The following is a 21,900-nucleotide window of genomic DNA, read 5'->3' on the forward strand; positions in this document are numbered from 1 at the left end:
CCTGTAAATGTATCTCAGACCTGCTACTGCATGGTCTGTGCACAGTTTTAAACTGACATTTCGGCCTGGAGAGTGCACTCACTTGCCAGGCCCCCACCTTCCCTTTTCTTACATATAAGGGACCCCTTGGGTAGGCCCAAGGCATGCCCTTAGGCTGGGTGCAGTGTATGTAAAAGGTAGGACATTTGCTCGTGTGTTGTACATGTCTTGATAGTGAAATACTGCCAATATTTTTTTTTCACTATTGAAAGGCTATCTGTCGCACAGGCTAACTTGGGAGTTGTTTTGTAAGATCTGACAAGTATAACTTTCCAGTGGGAAAAAATAGAGAAATGGAATTTAGGCTCTCTGAACTCAGAATTTAATTAGACATCATTTTAGGAAGATTGTTTTTAAATTATATGTTTGAAAATAGAACTTTTAGAAAGTAGGCCTTTTCTTGTTCAAACCATTCTGTGTGCCTCTGCCTGTTTGTTTATTGACTGTCTGGTTTTGGAGTGACAGGGGCTGAGGATGTGCATTCACTGTAAACAGCCACCCATGAAGGGGGTTGAAGTGTGTCCTGCCTTTCCTGGTGACTCATAGATGGGCCGATTAGACCTTGGCTGCATTTATAGTGGTGAAATGATTTTCCCTTGCACCTGAATAGCTGTGTCTCCTTTGCACAATGCTGTCTCCACCCCTTGTGGTCATGCTGCACCAGGAAGGGCAGAGCTGGTTTGGGCTTAGCTCAGAGATTCTTGCCGCAAAGAGAACACAGAGAAACTGGTGTATAAGTATTGTATTAGAAATGGCGATTTCCGGTTGGCTGAGGCTTGAGCCAAAGCCAGGCAGAAACCACCACTCTAGTCAGGGCAAGGAAGTTACCCGCCAAGATAACCCCTGCTCACCCCCTTGGTAGCTTGGCCCGAGCAGTCAGGCTTATCTCAGAGGTGATGTGTAAAGCGTTTGCGCACGCACCCAGCAACAACACCCAAGGCCCACCACAAAGGAAACTCCACACAAGGTTATTTATAAAAATAGCCTTTGTATTATACCAAACACATTAGATAATAAACACACACTTTACAATGTGCCATAGGCATAGGCAGAATTTACAGGGATTATATACATGGGACAGGGCCACATGGACCACTGCCAGGATTAAGCACTTGGTAGAACTATCACTTAGCACATAGAACATATCATAACTGTAGCACCAATTTGCAAATGTAGCACACAACCAGTAACCACTGGTAAACGGTAAGTACCACCTACGCAATCCTAAACACCTTAGGCAAATATTACGCAGGGAATCATAAACTAACTAGCATCACTGTACTAGGGCAAACAACCACCTAGGTATAAAAATATATTTAGGGGTATAGGCATAAAAACATTGCATATGACATTACAATCACATTAGGCAGGAAATCACATCTGCGCAAAATATCCCATAGGGCGTAAACATAGAACCTGTCCAAAGGCCAACCTGGCCTCTCTCGGGCTGAAACGCCCTGTGTCCAGCAATGTCAGGGCAGGCTGCGCAGGCAGCCAAAGGAAGATTGCTCAAAGGTTCCTGGGGGCCTAAACGAAGCAGCTGCCCACTAAGTGCTGGGCAGCTGAACAACCAATGGGGCCAAACACAAGTGGGAGCCTCGTGGGCTCAAGAAACAAAATGTCCCCAGGAGCCTCTCTGGCTCTGACCAACACAATGCCCCCGTCGTTGGAGCCTCGTGGGCTCTGAACAATAATGCCCTGGACGTTGGAGTTCCACCTCTGGGAACTTGAAAGAATGGAATGCCCAGGAGCCTCTCAGGGCTCTAATTAATAAAATGCGCTCGTTGAGCCTCGTGGGCTTGAAGAAACAACTTTCCTCTGGAGCCCCTTGTGGGCTCGAACAACAAAATGCCCCCGAAGTCCGTGGGTGGAGCCTCTCGGGCTCTAAATAAACTAAATGCCCCCTGAGGTCGTAGGAGTCCCGCTCGGGGGACTCAAGATTCAATTGCCTCCAGACATTGGAGTCCCGCTCGGGGGACTCAGTGGAAAATGCACCCACTTCGGTGGAGTCCCTCTCGGGGGACTCGGACTAAAATACTGCTGCCCGGAACCTCTCGTGGGCTCTAACTATAATAAAATGTCCCCGGGAGCCTTGGCAGGCTCTACACAACAGCACTCTGGTGAGGCGGCCCGCTCGGGGGACCCTTACCAAAAGGATGCCCCCAGCACTGCAAAGACAGAGCCCCACTCACTGGTGAGACTGCGGGGCTCCTCTGGCGCTGCTCCAGTCTTGGTCCTCACTGGCGGCTGCTGCTTCGGGGCTCTCTGGAGCTTCCCTGGTGCCGCAGGCGGGGTCGGGCAGTCCTCTGCTTGGCTTCCCCAGACCGGGGGAAGCGGAAAGAAAGAAGAGGCTGGTCCCGCCTATGTCCGGGCGTCTTATGCCTGGCTTCCTGCTACGGAGGGCCGCCAATGGCAGCGCGGCCCTTGGTAGTGAGGCGGGCACAGCGCCTCCGAGACGATCTCCGGGCCGCTGGCGGGGATTTGACTTGCAAAAATACGGGGTTGGCTCCCGTTTACAGGGAGATAACAAAATAGCGGCAAGGTCCCTGGCAGGGTGGGCACCTGCCAGGGGACTTAATAACTTGGCAAATACACAGGGAAATGCAAGGTGGGCACCTGCTCCATTAAATACAAAAAGGGCCAATCAAGCGCTCCCAGGCGCTGGAGGGAAAATAAATTGCTCCCAGGCGCTGGAGTGACACACAGCCACAAGTCCAGGCACAGACCTGTAGGAAGGTAGGCAGGGGGGCCAAGGCTGGGCCCAGGATCCAGCTCACAGGGCCCTCCAGGTAGGGAGGCAGTCCCTAGTGGCGGTATCCTCCTGGTGCCCAGCAGCAGCAGGCCCCCCTCTTCAGGTCAGGAACAAGAGAACCTTTTACAAGAGGTCACAGCCTCTTTTTATACACTAAATCCCTTTGTCTACATGGGTGCAGGCAAGGGGCGAACCAGATGCAACTGGTTCCTGAGCACTCTGTTTTGCTCAGCCCCTCTGCCTATTCACAGGATAGGTAGGGTAATCAGTCGCACCACAGGGGGCGGAGCCAGCATTGTGTGGGGAAAGTCCAGCCCTATTCAGGTCCCAGTTGCATTCCTCCCCGGCCATCAACATGCAGATCTCCCATTCACCACTAGGGCAGACCCATCCTGACTCCTGGAGCCTGGCACACCAGCCAGCTCCAGCCAATCACAAGCCAGCACCTTCACTGCACAAGCACACCAACGTCTAGAAGTGGCACTTAAAACTAGACACATTCACGCCGCACACATCATTGCGCAGCATTCAATCTTACGAGTCCGCCCATACCAAACTCGAGCCTGCACTCCCCACACATCAGGAACTAACATGGTCTCATACATCCCCCATGCATTCCTATGGGAGGGCAGGCCAACCTCACAACACGCACGCACTTTACCCTGGGACACAGTGGTAAATTGTGCAGAAGCCAAAAATCACTAGCACCAAGTCACATATTAACAAGCAAAAAGTTTAGGGGTGAACCTGCCAGAAGGGCCAAGTCCAACAGACTTTAAACCCCAGAGAATTAGTCACTTCTGGACTCAAGAGGAACCTTTAGCCAAGGTGTTAGAAATGGGATTTCTGGTTGGCTGAGGCTTGCGCCAAAGTCAGGCAGAAACCACCACTCTAGTCAGAGTAAGGGGAAACACACTGTAGATAACCCCTGCTCACCCCCTTGGTAGCTTGGCATGAGCAGACAGGCTTATCCCCAAGGCAATGTGTAAAGTATTTGCATTAACACTCACAGTGACACCCCACAAATGTACACTACACCAGTTATTATAAAAATATCAATATCTTTATGTAGCTTAGGTCAGATCAAAACGTCAGAAGGATGCACATATATATAAATAAAGTTACTTCAAAAATCACTTGCTCTCTTGTGATGTTGTTTGTCTTATTCACAGTTCTCTCAGCAAAAACAACCTTTATATGCGCAAAGTACACCTTAGAAATACTCTTTGTATAAAAAATAAATGGGCAAGTTCTCTTGAATGCCAAACTCTGGTTGTCAAAGCGATGCCAAAGGGTATGATGGGCGGAGCATTGGAGCAAATCAAACACTCACCCCCAGTCAACTGATCTGGGTTTAATCCATCATCTTTCTTTAGCTCACTCCACCACCCCAGTTCAGACATGGCCATATGCAAATCAGTCTGACCCTGTGCCTCATGGGAACAGTCCAGCCTGAACTGCCAAGCCATGTCTTCCCTGTACCGGAAACAAGCATCCTGCGACCGGTTTCTGGCTAATCAGCCGTCATCAGCCAGGCTAGCTTGAATCCAGTGGCAAAGTGAGCAAGGGACTCAACCCAGATCTGTGACTGGGGGTGAATGTTTTGCCATTGTGCAACATTCCGTCCATCATCTTGTATGTTTTGCTTTTCACCCTTTGTGGGAAGGGTATGACCAGACGTGGGTCCCTGAGTTTGGTAACAGAAGGCGAGCTCTAGCCAGGCCCTTGGAGACTCTTAGGACACAGCACACAGCAAAGTCCTTTCTCTTCAAGAAGGGGGGCAGCACACAGCAAAGTCCTTTAGCCTCACCCTCAGCAGAATCAGTAAACTGCAGGCCAGCCCCAGAACACACAGCAAGGGCAGAACTTCTCCACAGTTTCTTCAGGTGATCTTCTTGGGCAGAGGTTCCTCCTTGGTTCCAAAGTAGTCTAATTTTACTGGGATTTCAGTTCTTACTTTTATACCCCAAAAGTTTTTGTTCTTACATGTGTGAAGGCTGCAGGATCCAGTCCAAACTAGTTCTAGGTGCCCTCTGTCAGGGCATGTCTTCTTCCTTTGTGAGTGTGGGCCAGGGCCATTGGATGTATGTCGTTTCAGCGCATGCTTTTACCACGCATGCCTTTACAACGCGGGGATTACAACGCAAGTCATTACAACGACTTGCGTTGGGGGGCGCTGGATAGTGAAATAGTTTAATTTTCTATTCCAACTCCAGTCCCCCTGGATAGTAGGGAAGGTGTTGGATAGAAAATTAAACTATTTCCTATCCAACAGCGCCCTCCAGCGAAAGTCGTTCGTTGTAATTCCTGCGTTGTAATGGTACTGCGGGGTAAAAGTTTTGTTGTAAAAGATGTTCCCCGGGCCATTAGACGCTCTGCAGGAACTGGAGCCAGCATTGTGGAAGGCAAGCAGAGCCCTATTCAGACTGAGGTGCTACTCCTCCCCACCGCTCTACATGCAGATGGGTCTATTCAGCCTACTGCTGACTCACCCAGTCTCCTGGAGCCACGCCCAGCCCCTGTCACTCACAAACTAGACAGTCAATACACAAACAGGCGGAGGCACACAGAAAGGTTTACCAGGAAAATAGCCACTTTCTAAAAGTGCTATTTTCAAACACAGAATTTAAAAGCCAACAACCGCAGGTCAGGAAAAACAGGGGAGGAAGAAGCAAAATATGTGTGCATAACCCTGCAAAAAGGGCCATTTCCAACACAAGGAGAGCTAAAAGGAGGAGTAATGCCCCTTTGCTGTGTGCTTTGCTGGGTTGGCCTGCATCGGTTGCTTCTGCCAAGGAAGAGGACACAGACTGGAACTTTGCTGAGAACCTGCTTGAAGAAGAATTTCCAAGGGCTTGTGTGTACTGGCCTCCTGTACTGAAGTCTCAGGGACACAAAGACTTCCCCACCAGTTCCCCTGAACACCACTGCAGAAGTTCTGACCTGCCAGGAAATGCATATTTCCTTTTTGGGCCTCTGGATGTGTTCCTGCTGTTGGGAGCTTGAAGAAACTTAAAGAAAGCAAGGAAAACAACTCTGATGCTGTCAGTGATGCCGCCAGTGACGCTGTGAGTTGCAACGAGGCTGGGGCATTGCTCATGAAGTGCACAACACACCGCTCCGCCACCACCACACCTCTGATGCCCTTCAAAGCCTACAGGTATTGGCCTCCCCGAAGCCGGCGAGCGCAACAACGCCGCCACTACCAGAGCCAGCTTTCCATTACTGTGGAGCCAATAACTGGCAAGGGTGACTTCACAAACTCTTTGACTTTGCATTGCCTCATCGGAACCGGCGTCTCACCGCCAAAGCCACTGACTTCTCCTGTCCTGGACTCAACACATCCAGAGCGGCCCGTGGAGGGAGTTCCGTGGGGCGGTGAGTTGGGGGAGGAGCAGGGTGGGGGTAGTAAACACCGGAATATGGATGAACAGAGGTTTGTTAAAACGAATTGTGTTGAGCGCGCTGCATCAAATATTGCGATGCAGCGCTCGCAACTAAATTTGTTCTATTTATTTAATTATTTACTTACCTCTGTTCATCAATATTCCGGTGTTTACTACCCCCCACCATGCCCCTCCCCCACCCCGCTTCACCGCCCCATGGAACTCCCACCACGGGCCGCTACTGGACACATCGGCTCCTCACGGACACAATGCCTTGCCTCCCCCGTCGCAACCAGGGAGTCTGCCTTGACCTCTGCACTGATGCCTCACCTCCACGATACTGTGCATTGTCCATAGACTTTATTTTCCAAGGTACTGTTGTTTGTAGGTCCGCGTGACTCAGTATCCAATGCTGCGCAGCTCGTGGTTAGCGCCGTACTTTGGATTTCTTACTGTCACAACATCGTAGTAGCCCCAGCTGGAGCTATTTGTTTCTACAAGTGCTATTTCCGCAAGTAACTGGTTTTAGGTGCTATTTTGATATATGTATGAATGGATTTTTGTCATTTTGGTCCTGTTTGTTTTAGATAAAGATATCTTATTTTTCTAAACTGGTGTGATGTCCATTTATGGTGTTTTCACTGTGTTACAGTGGGTTTTGAGTACAAATTCTTTACACATTTCCTTTGGGCTAAGCATGTCTGCTCATGCCAAGCTACCAAGGTGGTGAGCAGGGGTTATTTAAGGTGTGTAGCACCTTACTCTGACTAGAAGCAAGGGTTACTGCTTGGACAAAGGTATCTACCTCTGCCAATTAGAGACCTCCAGTTCTAACAGAAATACTTCAATGTTTTATGAACTTCTTTTCAAAACTATACGCTACAACTAAGGGGCTTATTTACAAGCCCATTGCGCCACTGGTGCTCACTTTCTCCCTTATTAAAAGTGATGCACCTGCAGCGATAGGGGCTGGTAAATAGGCCCCTAAATAGGGCCCAATTGACAAAATATTTGTACTCCTAAATCTATGTTAGGAGTGCAATTGGCATGAGCTATGAGTGCAAGTTAGTCATAAAAGGACACCTTATTCTCATAAATCCACTTACTCATGCACAACATTACCCCAAAGCGTTGCAATTTTAAAATGGAAGTAAATGCCAGGCAACGGTTGGAGTGTGGGCGCCCACAGTGCATGTCTCCTAGGTGCAGTTCGTGTCTGGCAATAAAGATTTTGCAGGACTACCTTTAGTCCCCCAACCAGACTGGCAAATTCGTTACAAAGCCTCAAACTTTGAAAAACTTCCCAGCCAGCGCAGGAAATTTAGCGTATCTGCACATGTTTAACAAACCGTGGTTTTGCTTCCCGTAAGCGCACATGCTTGCCTCTCAACGTCATGTGCCAGACACACAAATTAATTCATAAAAAGGCACTGATGTTTTTTACATAACTGAATTTCTTTTTATATCCCTGAATGTAAATTGCTCTTACAGTACCAGAAATGTTTAAGACTTCCAAGCAGCCAATGTTTCTTAATGAGAGAGGCAGCACCCATACCGGGATCATATAACTAAGCCACCCACCTATGCCTCAGAGGACTGTATTGCAGAGCATTCTCAATTGAAATCAATACACACCAGACATGAAGAATGAACTGAGACAGCCTGGGTGGGTTCAGTGGTGGCTCCTCTGCTAAGGCGGAGGAGCGTCACCCCACTGCTTTTAAGCCGTGCCACGTAAAGGAAACATAAAATGATAATAACTTTAAGTTATTCTCTTTTTATGTTTCTGTGCTGCTTGGTTTGAGGGCGGGCGGGCATATCTGCTCTGCTCTTGGAGTAGGGCAGGGGAGGAGTAGTTTGCCCACGTCCTAAGTGTGCAGTGACTGTTTGGTCTGCCCTCTTGGGTTGCACAAACCAGTCAGGCGCACTTTCCCCGTTCTCCATGCAGGCATCATTACAGACGGCATGGAGCAAATGCCCAGTCCCCCATTCCCTGGTTGAGCGTCAAACCAGGACGCTCAGAACCAATCACAATGCTGCATTGCAGCATTGTCATTAGTCAAGGGAGCCTGGCTGTGCCTCCTGTGCCTCAACCGGAGAGCAGGAGTCGAGACACATGACCCCATGTAGCAAGGTAAGTGTTTATTTTATTTATTTATTCATTTGTAACCATGTGCACCGTTTTCCCCCTTGTTGCGACCACCCCGTGCGCATGTGCCCGCACCTGCCTCGTCACCCATGCAAAATGCTGGCCGCCAGTTGGTTGGTTTCCCACATATTACACCGAGATTGCAAGCCCCTATCTATGAAGGAGCTGCATTAATTAAACCAGTCAGGTGATTTTGTCCTTACGTGGAATAGTAACCCATTAGATATAAGGATAGAGGGCGGTCTCAAATACTGGGAAGCAAAATGTCTCAACCATCTTTAAGAAACATTCAAAACATGGACTCTGCGTTGTTTCTCTGCTGCTAGACCTTGATGGCGTGCCAGTAGGCAACTGAGTCCGCTTTGTGTTTATAATTTCACATTCACAACATGATTGGTGTGACTGGTGGTGAGGACAATGTTTTTCTTGGGCTCTCAAAATGATATCATTGACACAATGTCTATGAAAAATGGTTTATTTGGCAAACAACATGTTTTTCGGGCTGTTTATTGAAGGGTGTAAAGGTCTTGGAACCATGTCTATAAACATATTCTGAGGTTTCGCTCAGATCTACTGAATTGTTAAAATGTGTGTGCTCCTTAGTTCCAACGTGTAAGACCACACTCTGCACGTATCTTATTGTCCTCAAATGCCCCTTGCTCATTCGTGCATTATTTGGCACCCATATACGCCCTGTAGGTACTGTTACATTTTTTATGGAGATTTATACTGGTGTTTAGATTGTTCGAGACACACACGTTTTATAGATTAGGGCACTGGGGCAGATTACATATTTTTCAGTCCCAACTTTCAGGTTTAGGCAGGAACAGCCCTTCTAACACCACTTTCAAGGGTCCTGGGCCTTGAGGGGCAGTTAGATGTCCAGGCATATTGGGTCTTCTTGCCTTGCTGAGATCTGCAGAGAATGGGGTCCCAAGGGGTTTAAGGCTTGGTTTGTTTGTACACGATGGCCCAGAGGGAATCAGTTTTCTTAGTTGCAGAATACGACTGCTCACACATGAAAGTTGGCCATGGATTAATGGATCCCAAAAACTATGTAAACCCTTCTCTTTGCATTATCTAGCAAATAGTACCCCCCTCTGCGTTAAACAGGCTTCCTCCTTTAGTCTTTCCATTTTGATGCTTTTGTTTGTTTTTATCATGCTGCTTTCAGTACCTTATTACCTACTATGCCCGGTTGTTTTTATTTGATATAAATTTAAACAGGAACATTAATTGAATTCTATCTGTAGTCTGATCTCCTTTTCAATGAAGGTGAGTGCTACAGCTGGCGGCCATTTTGGTCTCTGAGACACTCCTAAACGGATTTCCTTAGCTCTTTGTTAATTTGCTTCACTGAATGTAGGCCAACTGAAAAAGCAGGAGCGACACTTGATGGAAGCCTCTAAATATTAGGAGCATTATTTGGATGCTTGTGATATAGGGTATAACAAAGAAAATTACATTAACCATAAATGCCTGTCACATCTCCAATGGTTTGCAGAAAAGATACTAAATAATAAAGTGCCTCTAATTTAAAAAACGGGAACACACTTTTCTCCATTTAGAAACATTAAAAAACTGCTTCCCATTTACAGCTAAAACCTGTAAGACGGCTCTGATACAGACAAAAGTTGTAAAAACGAGGTCCTCTTTAAAACTATACCACTGTCAAAATGCTGGACTATCACCATTACAGGTCCGCATCTTTAAAGGATACACATCAGCCCAAAAACATGGAACACACAGGCCATAAAATGGCCTTTCCTAAGCTTATTTTTAGTGCCTAAGGACCCAGGACATTTCCTCATTGTCCCTGCTATTCCCGAAAAGGTATTATTGAAAAGAAACCCCAAGGAATTTGTATTGATGTCTACATTAAAACTGCTGGGGTGAAGGCCTTGCAGTTGGATATCCTCAATGGACTTGTACAACTTTCACTTGAAGTGCTGATATGACTTTTTCTTTTATTTATATGCTCTATAAAGCCATAATCTGAGAAAGCTTCCAATTTCACAGGCGTCTCCCAAAGGTATGGCATCTTGAGAGCAGCAAGCTCCTGGAATGAATTTGCAGCAGCACGTTCAGATCCCGCCATGCCTCTCCCTGAAGACAGCCGCGCGCGCCCCATAGTAATTGGGTGAAACCACTTCACAGGGCACGCGGAGCTTCCTGCATTTCTAGCCTTTGATATGGAGAGCGAAGTGAGGAGGCCTGGAAAAGCCCAGCTTTTTGCGCCTCCATCAAGCCCATATGGTTTTCTTGTACATTTTTCGTATAAAATGAGACTTAATTGAACACGGTGGACCTTCTGACACCGGGAATTGTCTCCAGACATGTTCTGGCAGCGGGGCGTGCGGGTGTGGGGCTGCAACTGCGACATTTTTCAACTGGCTGGAGCAGGGTAGTGGGGTACTGAAAAAAATTAATGTTACCTATTGCTTGAATATTATTCGATATTTTCAAACTTGAATTTTTTGATGTCCTACTTAATTAGCAGCTTATCCTGTGATGTGTTGCCGGAATCCTTCCATAATAAACTTATGCTGTTTTATGCTGTATGTAGTACTATTAGTTCTGGCAATTTCTTTTTTTCACTGTACGCTTAAGATGTTGGTCTGCATTGAAGAAAATCAACTAAAGCGAGTAGAAGAATGACTACACAGAGTCACCACTTGAATCCTCATTGCAAGTTACTCTTTAGCACCGTGAGTAAGTATTGGGGCAGTAAACAACTATTCCATCTGGTATTTCCATTTGTGTTAACAAGCAGCGCGACTTAAATTCCCCAGAATACTGAATATTGCAGGTTCCTGTTACACAGGTTTTCTTGGTTACAGGAGTTTACCACTGCCATTTGGTGGGGGTGGGGGTGGATGGGCAGGTCATGCCAGAGGGGTGGGGCGGGTATGTCATTTATGGCCATGTCAAGCTGTGGTCTGTTGGGGAAAGAGATATCTACCCGAAAAATGCTGGTGGTGGTGGGAGGCAGGGGCCCGGCCTGTGCCTCTGTCCCAAGCCCCTCTTCAGAAGTAGTCTTACGGAGCCGAAACTGCATCCGGTACATCTAGATCCAGTGTTTTCAGGTGCAGTCATTTCAGGTGGGAAAACCGGACTAGGTGTGTTTGCCCAGAGCTGTATCCCACTGGGGATAACACTCGGGGCAACTTATATGAAGGCCTCATTCTCTACATTCAACATTTTTAAAAAACAGTGTCCTCCAAATTGGAAATATTAATGTAGCCTGAATCTAACCATAGAGGACATTGGACCACGGTACACAGGTCAAGCAGTAGTTTCCAAAGCATGTAAATTCCGAAACCTTTATTTAATGGGGTGTGTTGGTAACACAACGAGAGAAACAGTCAATTGCACCCATAGAACAGTGGTTCAGTAATAGTAGTTGAGAATTTGTGTACGTGATGAGAGGTACAGAGAGAGAAGAAGAGGGATTTGCAATCTTACCTGAAGGTCAGGGTGGAGGGAGTAGTATTAGATGGAGGGCAAATCATTTTGACAAGTTGAGGACATAAAAAGAGATAAGCTCTTGTATGCCCTTCCTAGCATGGTAAAGTCGGTTTCATCAAGTTTGTGTTTGAGGTCATGCAGGGTGTCCATAGATGGAGTTTTATTCTTTAAACTAGGAGCAGATCTTTCTATCAGATAGCATATTGTTCTTACTGAGTACTTTATGTATTTATTTATTTATTTTTGAAACTTATAAAGCGCAAACAAATGCCCTTGGGCGTCTCGGCGCTGTGGAGTAGGCAGAGTACTTTAAACATCAGGCAACAGGCATTCTTAGTCTATGCACCCAGCATCAGACACTACATATTACTTATACCCATCAGGGCAGCACCAAAGCTCCTCCAATGTAGGAGCGAGATGAAGGCACACCTTTTCAAAGAAATCTATATCACACTGTAGAAATAGTCGCCTACTACCTCTGGATCCCAACTGTCCCTCCAATCACTCGATTACTTCATCTCTGCTTTTGACCCTAAACAGATATTTTATAATCTGAGGATGACTGCGATTGAAGTTCCACTTGAAATTGTTTTTATTAAGGCATATCACTCAAAGCACTTTAGAAGAATGAAGACCCATGATAAAAAGCTTTCGGTATATTCTCAGACAGTTGTGAAGTTAATATGGAGGTAAAAAAAATCCATCTACCAGGCAAACTGACAGTTGAATTACTCTGTGACGAGAACACTGGCTACACTCAGGATGAAAATAGCTGCAATTGGAAGCCAAGTGTGCACTATACAAGGACTGGGACAACTAAACCCCGCCCACTTTGTCCATCTTTCATATCTACCTTCCCCCGTTTTCCCTCCATAATGATCACGGACTCTCTATGCTTTTGTAGAAAGACACTGTGCTGACTTCTGTTTCCTTATGCATTCCTGCTTGGAACCCTGCACCCTGGACCAAGTCTCATAGGCCCACCCTAATATAATTCCCTATGCATGCATTCACCACCGCCCTGCTGAGCATTGCACCTTCATTGAACACTTTGTGTGAATATTGCCATGTTTGCCTCACCGTGGTGTGTGCTAGCTCTCCAACCATCACAATGCAAGACACAATGCACACCTACTCTACCCATGTCACCTACCTATTCATCCATTGTGGCTCAGAACCTCCTTCTCCCTTTACCTCATCGCTTTTCTCCATTCCTCTTTTCTTTACTCTGACCATCTCTTTCTCAATCGCCTTCTAAATATTGCTTCTTCCCCACCTTTCAGATTTGTCCCTTGTATCTCTCTGTCTCTCTGTGCATACTCCATCTAACCTTGCTTTATTCCACCCTCAGCTGTATCAGACATGTGTTGCGTGTTACAGAAATGAGGAAGAATGTCTCAGGTAGCAAGCAGACACTATGGGTGGGGGAGAGTTTTATATAGCGCAAACTCGACCCAAAGGTATCTAAACACTTTACATGAGCACCAGTTGCGTTACAGGCGGACAAGCTCATTTTGTTAGAAACAGGATGATTAATTGGTGTTTTGGTGCCAGGGGCGCTCTTGGTACATCACTGCCCCTTCCCCACTGCTGAACAAAACTTTACTCATCACGCCTCATTTGCTTACTGGGGATTGTCCAATAATAACTCCTTTTAAGGGTGAGTGCTTTCAATCTTAGGAATTAGCACACATTTTAACTCGGTTGTTTTTCAGTTTATTTGCGTTGGTGTTTTGTTGGGCTCTACGTGAGATGCGACAAAAATAGCAGTTTTAGTTGCCAAGGTGAGCATTTTATTGGCTGATTGTATAAGATGGCGCAGCAAAGTGGTCTCCAACTGACATGGCCTGGCTCGGCAACAGAAGACCGGAAGTGCGGCCTCAAAACGGGTTTTCTTCAGACCGAAAATAGCAATGTAAGAACTCTCAAACAACTCTCTAAATTATTTTAATTCTGGATAAGGCAAAAAGCATCACATCTAGAGAGAGAGAGAAATTGAGCATTTTTTTCTGTTAAGATTCAAATGCGTGCTTAATGTCAGAAGTCCTTAAAAAGTGCAAGCTGATTAAGTAGACTTCTTTTGAAACAACACAATGAGCCAGTTCACGACGAATGAGGGCACAGATTAAACAAATAGAAACGTTGATTTCTGCCACTACTCTGCATATATTTTGTACATACAGATAAATTAGGTAGTCGTCCATAACTGCGTGTATGGATGTATGGTCTGCACCTTCACCCCCCTCTCCCCCTCACACACAGACACAGATTCGAACAAACACAGTCAAGAACTCGAGCAGAAATAGACAGGAACACATACAAAGAAAGAAGCACGTACAGGGACAAATATAAAGACTAAAGCCACACAATTGAAGGAACAGTCAAGCAAAGAGACAGACATGACTACAGATGGCGGTAAGGGCGTGGATGTTGACACATCAGCGGGCAACATATAGGTACACGAATGGACGGAGGAGGAGACACAAGCAAACACACACACATAAAGACAGACAGAGAGACTTGCGCAGGGATCCAACACATAAAAGATACAGAGCCAGAAACAGATAGACACAGTAAGGGGAGGGGGGAAGATGGGACATAAACAGCTGCACAGACAGTGACGGACACGGGCAGACTAAGACCAAGAGAAAAGCAGATAAGGACGCAGACAGAGACCCACGCCCCCCCACAGGCAGAAATAATAATTACGTGTATGTGCACAATAAAGCAAAGAGCGAGGAACGCTCAGGCAAATAAAAATAAACGCACACAAACACCAACCATTTTTTGTGGCAGAACTTCTGTGCCCTAGGCGTTGTTTTGATACCTACTGTAATTTTGGAAGGATCAAATACGACTTCCTTTGGAGGCTCGGGCTCAGCAGGTGGAGGAGGTTGTGGCTTCGGTGCTGCCTTGGGGTCCTCCTTCTTGGGCTCGGGCTTTTTGGGTGGCATGTTGGCGCAAGGCTGGGACAGAGATCAGGACCTGACAAATGGAAGAGACGGCGGGGGGACAGAGGGCTCAGAGGAGGCAGACACCGAGGGACCCAGTGAGAAAATGCAGCACAGGTCTCCCTGGCCAAGAAGGTCTTTATCTCAGCTCATTCCCCTAAGGTCACACAATTTGTCATTCGCCAGGCCTGCCGCATGCCTGGGATCACAATAGAGGAACTCCTATAAAAGGCCAAAGCATTTGCTCTGCTATTTTTGAACAGATGGGCACGGCATTGTTATGGATTAGCACTTAAATGGGAAGGTGCTCGGGATCTAACTCGTGCCCGTGCACCTCACGCAGAAGAGATATATTATACTCTGACCTCTCCAGCTAACGTCCCTAGCCTGGCAGAGTGCGTTCTCCTATGGAGAATCAGAAACAAATAATCACAGTGTGTTAGACTCCTCTTCTGAGAAATATAGGCTCAGATATGTATTTTTTTTAAACCAAACGTTATGGAAGAATAATGTAAAGTGCTTAATGTCTGATAGAAATACGAGTTTCCATGGTTTTTGGGATACAGAGAGAAGATGTCAATTGCATTTTCACAGAGCCCTAAACATAAATGCATATGTACGCTTAATCCAGTCTAAGTGCGCGGATATATTCCTGTGGGAGTGCAAACGCACTTTATTAAAAAACTGTGGGGCATATTATCAAGCACGGCGTTAACATTATTGCCACTTTTGCGGCAGAAAACTGCCGCTAAAGCGGCGATAATGGGCTTGATAATACGCCGTAGAGAATTCCCATAGAAGCCCATGTTCACACCAGAACATGGGTTTCTATGGGAATTCACAAGGGCGTATTATCAAGCTCATTATCGCTGCTTTAGCGTCAGTTTTCTGCCGCTAAAGCGGCGATAATGTTAACGCCGTTTCTTGATAATATGCCCTTGTGAACTTTCACTTGTGACTGGATATACCTACATGCGTGTTATACTGGTATGCTGTGATATAGGTGTGAGGAAATCTGCTGACGGGGCGGGTGGAGGCATTTTAATACTGGGATGCCTACTTAAGTAGGTGAACACCCACAGCCTCACAAGTGATATCTCACCCTTTATGTGACTATAGCTTGCAAAGGAATGGAGAGACAACAGACGAAAAATTAGAAAAGTTGTTTGAGAAAGGGTTTCTGCATGTGGAAAATATTTTCCCCTCATAAAGACAAAAAAATGCAAATATGCTGGGAAACAGCCTTTGCAACGAGGTTTTTACCACGTTGTACTTTAATCGTGCATTTTTTCGCAGATATTTTTTTTTACCACGTGTATGTTTTTACAACGCATGCCTTTACCACCCATTTAAGGTACGTTGGGGGCATATGGGGTCTTCCCCCACAAATACTTAGTTTATATGTATATATATAAAGGTAATGATATATGTTGTAAAAACATAAGCGTGTAAAAAAATGTTGGGTAAAAAAAAAGTGCTTAAGACATGCAGTGTATTTTCCTACGTTTTTCGGTCGCAAAACCAAATATGCTTGCTCGCTATATTTGGTCATGTGGACCCAAGCTTGTTGAAGGTGTGTGTGTGTAAATACTTGCACATGTGAAGATTCATGGAATACTGTACCAGTCAAAGCTTTAATGGAGTACTACTGAAATTATTTGAGAATTCACATAAAGTGGGCAATTTACTTCAAAACCAAGAGTAAGCATAATTTATAGGAGTTATGTTAAGGTGCAATTTCGCAAGCTAACCCCTGGCTATTGGAATTATGCTGCAAAGGAGTGCCAATTAAAGCATTAGGGTCCACAACATTTTGCGGCAAGAAAAGACAAACTATGCAACATAATGTGGCCCAGTAAGTGTTCTATAATTGTGTTATTTTGTCATTTTTACACATGTTTCCACGGTACGGTCATAGGCTTAGTTTACCACCTAAATACATTGATGAGGAAGCAAAAGGTGACCAGTTCACCTTCTCAAAGATTCTGCAGTTCTGTGGCACCACATGTGGCATTATTTTCGTACATTTTGATCAAGCTGTGCTGAAAATTGTCGTTGAAATCTGCAAATTATACAGCAAGTGGTGGATTATTTGGAAAATCCAGCAACTCGATATTTACATGGAAAAGGCCACTTCAGCCAAGGCATCAAGTACATGAGGAGTCAAGGCGTCACATCCAGGACAAGTTAGGCAGCTGCGGTGATGAGGAATTGGTTCCAGTGAGGCGGTGTGACTTCGAAGAGTATGTGAAGTCACCCATGTCAGTTATTGGCTCTGTAATAAAGTGATACTAGTACTGGCGGTGATGGCATCAGTGTGAGTGCTGGAATGGGAAGGCCGATAACTGCAGGATTTCCTAGATGTTGAAAGGCGTCGGAGCTGCGGTGCAGGTGGGGTGGTGCATCATGCGCTTAATGAGCTGTGCCCCCCCCGGCCTCAATGCAGGTCACTGACGGCGTCGGAGTTGTTCTCCTTGCTTCGTAACACCAACCACACCATTTTTAGGGTCCAGGAATTGGGATTGGCGCCCTTTTGAATACAGGAGTTCATGGAGGATTCCAAGTGCAGGTCAGCGGGTGCAGGCAAAGTCTTTGTGGCCCTGAGACATCAGAACAGGAGGCAAACACACACAAGCGCTTGGAGATTCTTCTTCAAGCAGGTTCACAGCAAAGTTTCAGTCTTTGTCCTCTCCTTGGCAGAAGCAGCAAATGCAGGACAACCCAGCAAAGCACACGCAGAAAAAGGGCAGTACTCCTTATAGCGCTCTGGCTTTTCCCCTTGGTAGGGGTTCCTCTTGAGTCAAGAAGTAATCGAATTCACTGGGGATTAAGGTCCAATACATATACTCCATTTTCTCTTTGTTCTCTTTGGGGCAAAGGTCTCAGAGGCCGTCCTTACCAATATTTCCCTCTCAGGCCCAGCTTCACTTCAGGAGGTGGAGACAGCATTCAGCAAAGGAGACACAGCCTATTCTGGTGCTAGTGCAACTCCTCCCTTTGTTCTAAATGCAGACCAGGTCTATTCAGCCCAGCTATGAATCACCCTGGAAAAGAAGGACAAACCTCATCCCCCCTTGTGACTGTCTAGAGTGAATGCACATCCCCAGCACTTGTCACTCCAAAACCAGACAGTGAATACACAAACAGGCAGGGCACACAGAATGGTTTAACGGGAAAATGCCCTTGTTAAACCTGGCACCTTTGGGGTGGGTCTCCCTTCTACTTTTTGCTGTTGCCTCATATGTTTTTGCTGGTTTTAAATGCTTTTGGGCACTGTGCGACTGCTGTGCAGTGCAACAGTGCAAGTACTCCCTATGGTAAATTGATGTATGGATTAGTGACTCCATTATTGGTTTGATTGGTTTACTTCTCAGACCCTAGTACAGTGAACTGCGTGTGCCCAGGTCTTGTAAATCCAATGCTGCTGGTGGGCTTGCAGCATGGATTGTGCCAGCTTGTAAAGTGTGTCTCAGGTCTGCCATTGCAGAGCCTGTGTGCAGTCTGGTACTGCCATGTTGACTGGGCAAGTGCACCCACTTTCCAGTCCCTGAACCTTCCCTTTTATACATGTTAGTCACCCCTAATGTAGGCCAAAGGGCAGGGGTGCATTGTAGGTAAATGGTAGGACATGCCCTGATGTGTGTGAACTGTCCTAGCAGTGAAATACAGCCATTTTCGTTTTTCACTATTGCAAGGTTAGCTATTCCCCATTCTTTTAGACAACAGTGGTCCTTTGGAAGGAAGAAAGTAGAGAACAATAAAATATAGACTGAATCGTAGCTATATTTGTTTTGACATATCTAGCCTGACAGAGGTCTGATATTTACTTATAAATCAATTGTGAAGGTGTTATACAAAAATATACAAGGTGGAGCACAAGCCTGTGCCCTACTAATCACATAGATATATACAAACAGGAGGAGAAAAACAGGGGGCTTTTAGGCAAAAGCTTAGGGTTAGTTGCACTTAGGATTATGATAATATCAGAGTACAACAAGAGTGAACCACAACACCTTTACACATTTAGTACACATAGTTTAGCTTGTGTAAGGTGTTTCAAGAGTATCAGCGGCGTTTCGATCCACCTTGAGCGATATGCGGATCATCTACAAGACATATTTACTATGCCTAAAGATAGCCTCAATTGCCTACGGAAGGAAGGGAGGAAAAATACAAACAATTTAGGAGTTAGGAATAACCTACATAAATTACAAGTTGAGAAACTGCTACATGCATAGACATAAGGTGAGGAAGGTCATTGATCAACGATGGAATGTCAGAAGAACTGTAAGGTATCAGGAACCAATTCCATAGAGTGTGTGCTGATTAAATTCATAGCTAGGAAATTTAGAAGGTAATATACGCGACCAGTATGCCAACACAGCAAAAGCAGGTACAATAACTCAAAGGGCATGAGACAATTGAACAAAGGTGGACTGCCTAGAGTAAATACAGTGGATTAAACGATCATAAAGGCACCAAGACAGTTGAACAATGAGGGGCTGCCTATGTAATTACAGTCGATTAACAATGATAAAGGTGACAAGAAAATATACATAACATACAGCATCAAGGTGACATGTAATTGATGGTAAGGAAGTACACTCGAACCAAGCCGGACTGCCTATGTAATTACACTCGATTAGCGATGAAAAAGGCACCGAGACAGTATACATAACATGCAGCATCAAGGTGACATGTAAATGATGATAAGAAAGTGCACTCTGGAGTGGTCCGTGAGGTGGGCCAAGGGAGAATCATGCTGTCTTACTGGTACAATGTGAAGGCAAGAACGCAGTGTTGTAATTAAAGGGTTAAGGTAATCCGCTTAATGGGGGACACAACATACAATGTGTTGGAAGGAAAACTTCCCTTGCAGAGAATAGGGAGTGGTGTCCTAGTGGTAGAGTAGATGACCACCCGAATAGGTATTGCGCCACCTAAAAGGAAGAAGGGAACAGTTAAGAGGGGGGTTGGTTGCCTGCCGGAGTGGAATGAACAAACTCGCTAGGGGCATAAGGAGCTTACCGGAATCGATGTTCCAATGCGACGTTACTCCGCATATTGGGATTGGAAGGTCGGCGGTTCAGTGGCCTGTAAGGGGGAAGGGAAGGAGGCAAGGAGTGGGAGTGTTAAGGTGATTAGCGAGGTAGCACTCGGGGGCAAAAGAACGGGACTCACCGGGGACGTCTGCTGCTTCCTGCATGATCAAGGTAGGAGTGAAGTGAGGGAAATGAAATGCCAAAGAAGGATTCACTTGGTAGGGGGGCGTGGCCGCTACTGATTGGATAGCGCTCGGCATGTGATATAAGAGGAAGTGAAAAGGGACTAGGCGGAGGAGGTGATAAGGCGGTGGCCATCTTGGAAGGGAGGCAAGGTTAGCCAAGGTAGTGACTATTATATACTGTAAAATTAATAACCATTGACCCAAGACCAGAGGAATCCAGGGTTTGTCTGATTATATACACTGATTGTGGAAAGTTGAGTGCAGATTCCCATTATATCAAAGAGGTCCAATCCTCAAGAAGGTTCAGTCCTGTATTTAGGCTGTCGGTCTTTAAAATCCATTTAATTTCTTCCTTGTTGAGTGTCCTTGTGATGTCACCACCTCTGGGGGGAAATTTTACGACATTGATTATAGTCCAACGGATATCATTCTCAGATTGTCCATTTTGCATGAAGTGCTCGACCAATGGAGCATTCGCTGTTTTGCATCTTATCCTGCTTCTGTGTTGGGAGATGGGAAGGCTGATTTTCTGGGTGGTTTGACCTACATATATTTTATTGCATGGTCATCTACTCTACCACTAGGAGACCGCTCCTTATTTTCTGCGAGGGAAGTTTCCTTCCAACACATCGTATGTTGTGTCCCCCATTAAGCGGATTACTGTAACCCTTTAATTGCAGCACCGCATTCTTGCCTTCACATTGTACCGGTAAGACAGCATGATTCTCCCTTGGCACACCTCATGGACCACTCCAGAGTGCACTTTCTGATCATCATTTACATGTCACCTTAATCCTGCATGTTATGTATACTGTCTCTGTGCCTTTTTCATCGCTAATCAACTGTAATTACATAGGCAGTACCGCTTGGTGCTAGTGTACTTCCTTACCATCAATTACATGTCACCTTGATGCTGCATGTTATGTATATTGTCTTGGCGCCTTTATCATCATTAATCGACTCTAATTACATAGGCAGCCCCTCATTATTCAACTGTCTTGGTGCCTTTATGATAGTTTAATCCACTGTATTTACATAGGCAGTACACCTTTGTTCAATTGTCTCATGCCCTTTGAGTTATTGTACCTGCTTTGGCATACTGGTCGCGAATATTACCTTCTAAATTTCCTAGCTATGAATTTAATCAGCACACACTCTATGGAATTGGTTCCTAATACCTTAAAGGTCTTCTGACATTCCATCGTTGATCAATGACCTTCCTCACCTTATGTCTATGCAAGTAGCGGTTTCTCACCTTGTAATTTATGTAGGTTATTCCTAACTCCCAAATTGTTTGTATTTTTCCTCCCTTCCTTCCTTAGGCAATTGAGGCTACCTTTAGGCAAAGTAACTATGTCCTGATGATGATCCCCATATCGCTCAAGGCGGATCGAAACGCCGTCGACACTCTTGAAACACCTTATACAAGCTAAATTATGTGTACTAAATGTGTAAAGGTGTTGTGGTTCACTCTTGTTGTACTTTGTCATTATCATAATCCTAAGTGCAATTAACCCTAAGCTTTTGCCTAAAAGCCCCCTGTTTTTCTCCCCCTGTTTGTATGTTTCTATGTGATTAGTAGGGCACAGGCTTGTGCTCCACCTTGGTGTTTTTTTGTATAACACCTTCGCAATTGATTTATAAGTAAATATCAGACCTCTGTCCGGCTGGATATGTCAAAACAAATATAGCTACAATTTATTCTATATTTTATTGTTCTCTACTTTCTTCCTTCCAAAGGACCACTGTTGTCTAAAAGTAACTGCTCCCAAGGTCCTTGGTTGACTTGATTGGGTCCCCTTGTTGTCTTCATATAACCTATTCCCCATAGGCAAGAATAGGCAGTTAGATTACTACATTTTATAATCCTAACTGACTCAGGGAAATAGGTAGAAATTCAAGTTTAGTATGCCCGAAATCAGAATGAT

At 45.5% G+C, this 21,900-nt stretch overlaps 1 protein-coding gene across 1 annotated transcript in view; it reads right to left on the reverse strand.

The window, feature by feature from the left end:
* Positions 1-14,860, reverse strand: part of MYL3 (myosin light chain 3) — a 255,613-nt gene extending 240,753 nt beyond the window's left edge. The window contains exon 1 of the mRNA XM_078662471.1: positions 14,626-14,860. Coding sequence (XP_078518597.1) covers positions 14,626-14,748 — 123 coding nt within the window. The 5' untranslated portion in view covers positions 14,749-14,860. The remainder of the gene's footprint in view (positions 1-14,625) is intronic.
* Positions 14,861-21,900: the final 7,040 nt, after the last annotated feature.

This window comes from Lissotriton helveticus, chromosome 10, assembly GCF_964261635.1.
Source record: "Lissotriton helveticus chromosome 10, aLisHel1.1, whole genome shotgun sequence".
Lineage (NCBI taxonomy): Eukaryota > Metazoa > Chordata > Amphibia > Caudata > Salamandridae > Lissotriton > Lissotriton helveticus.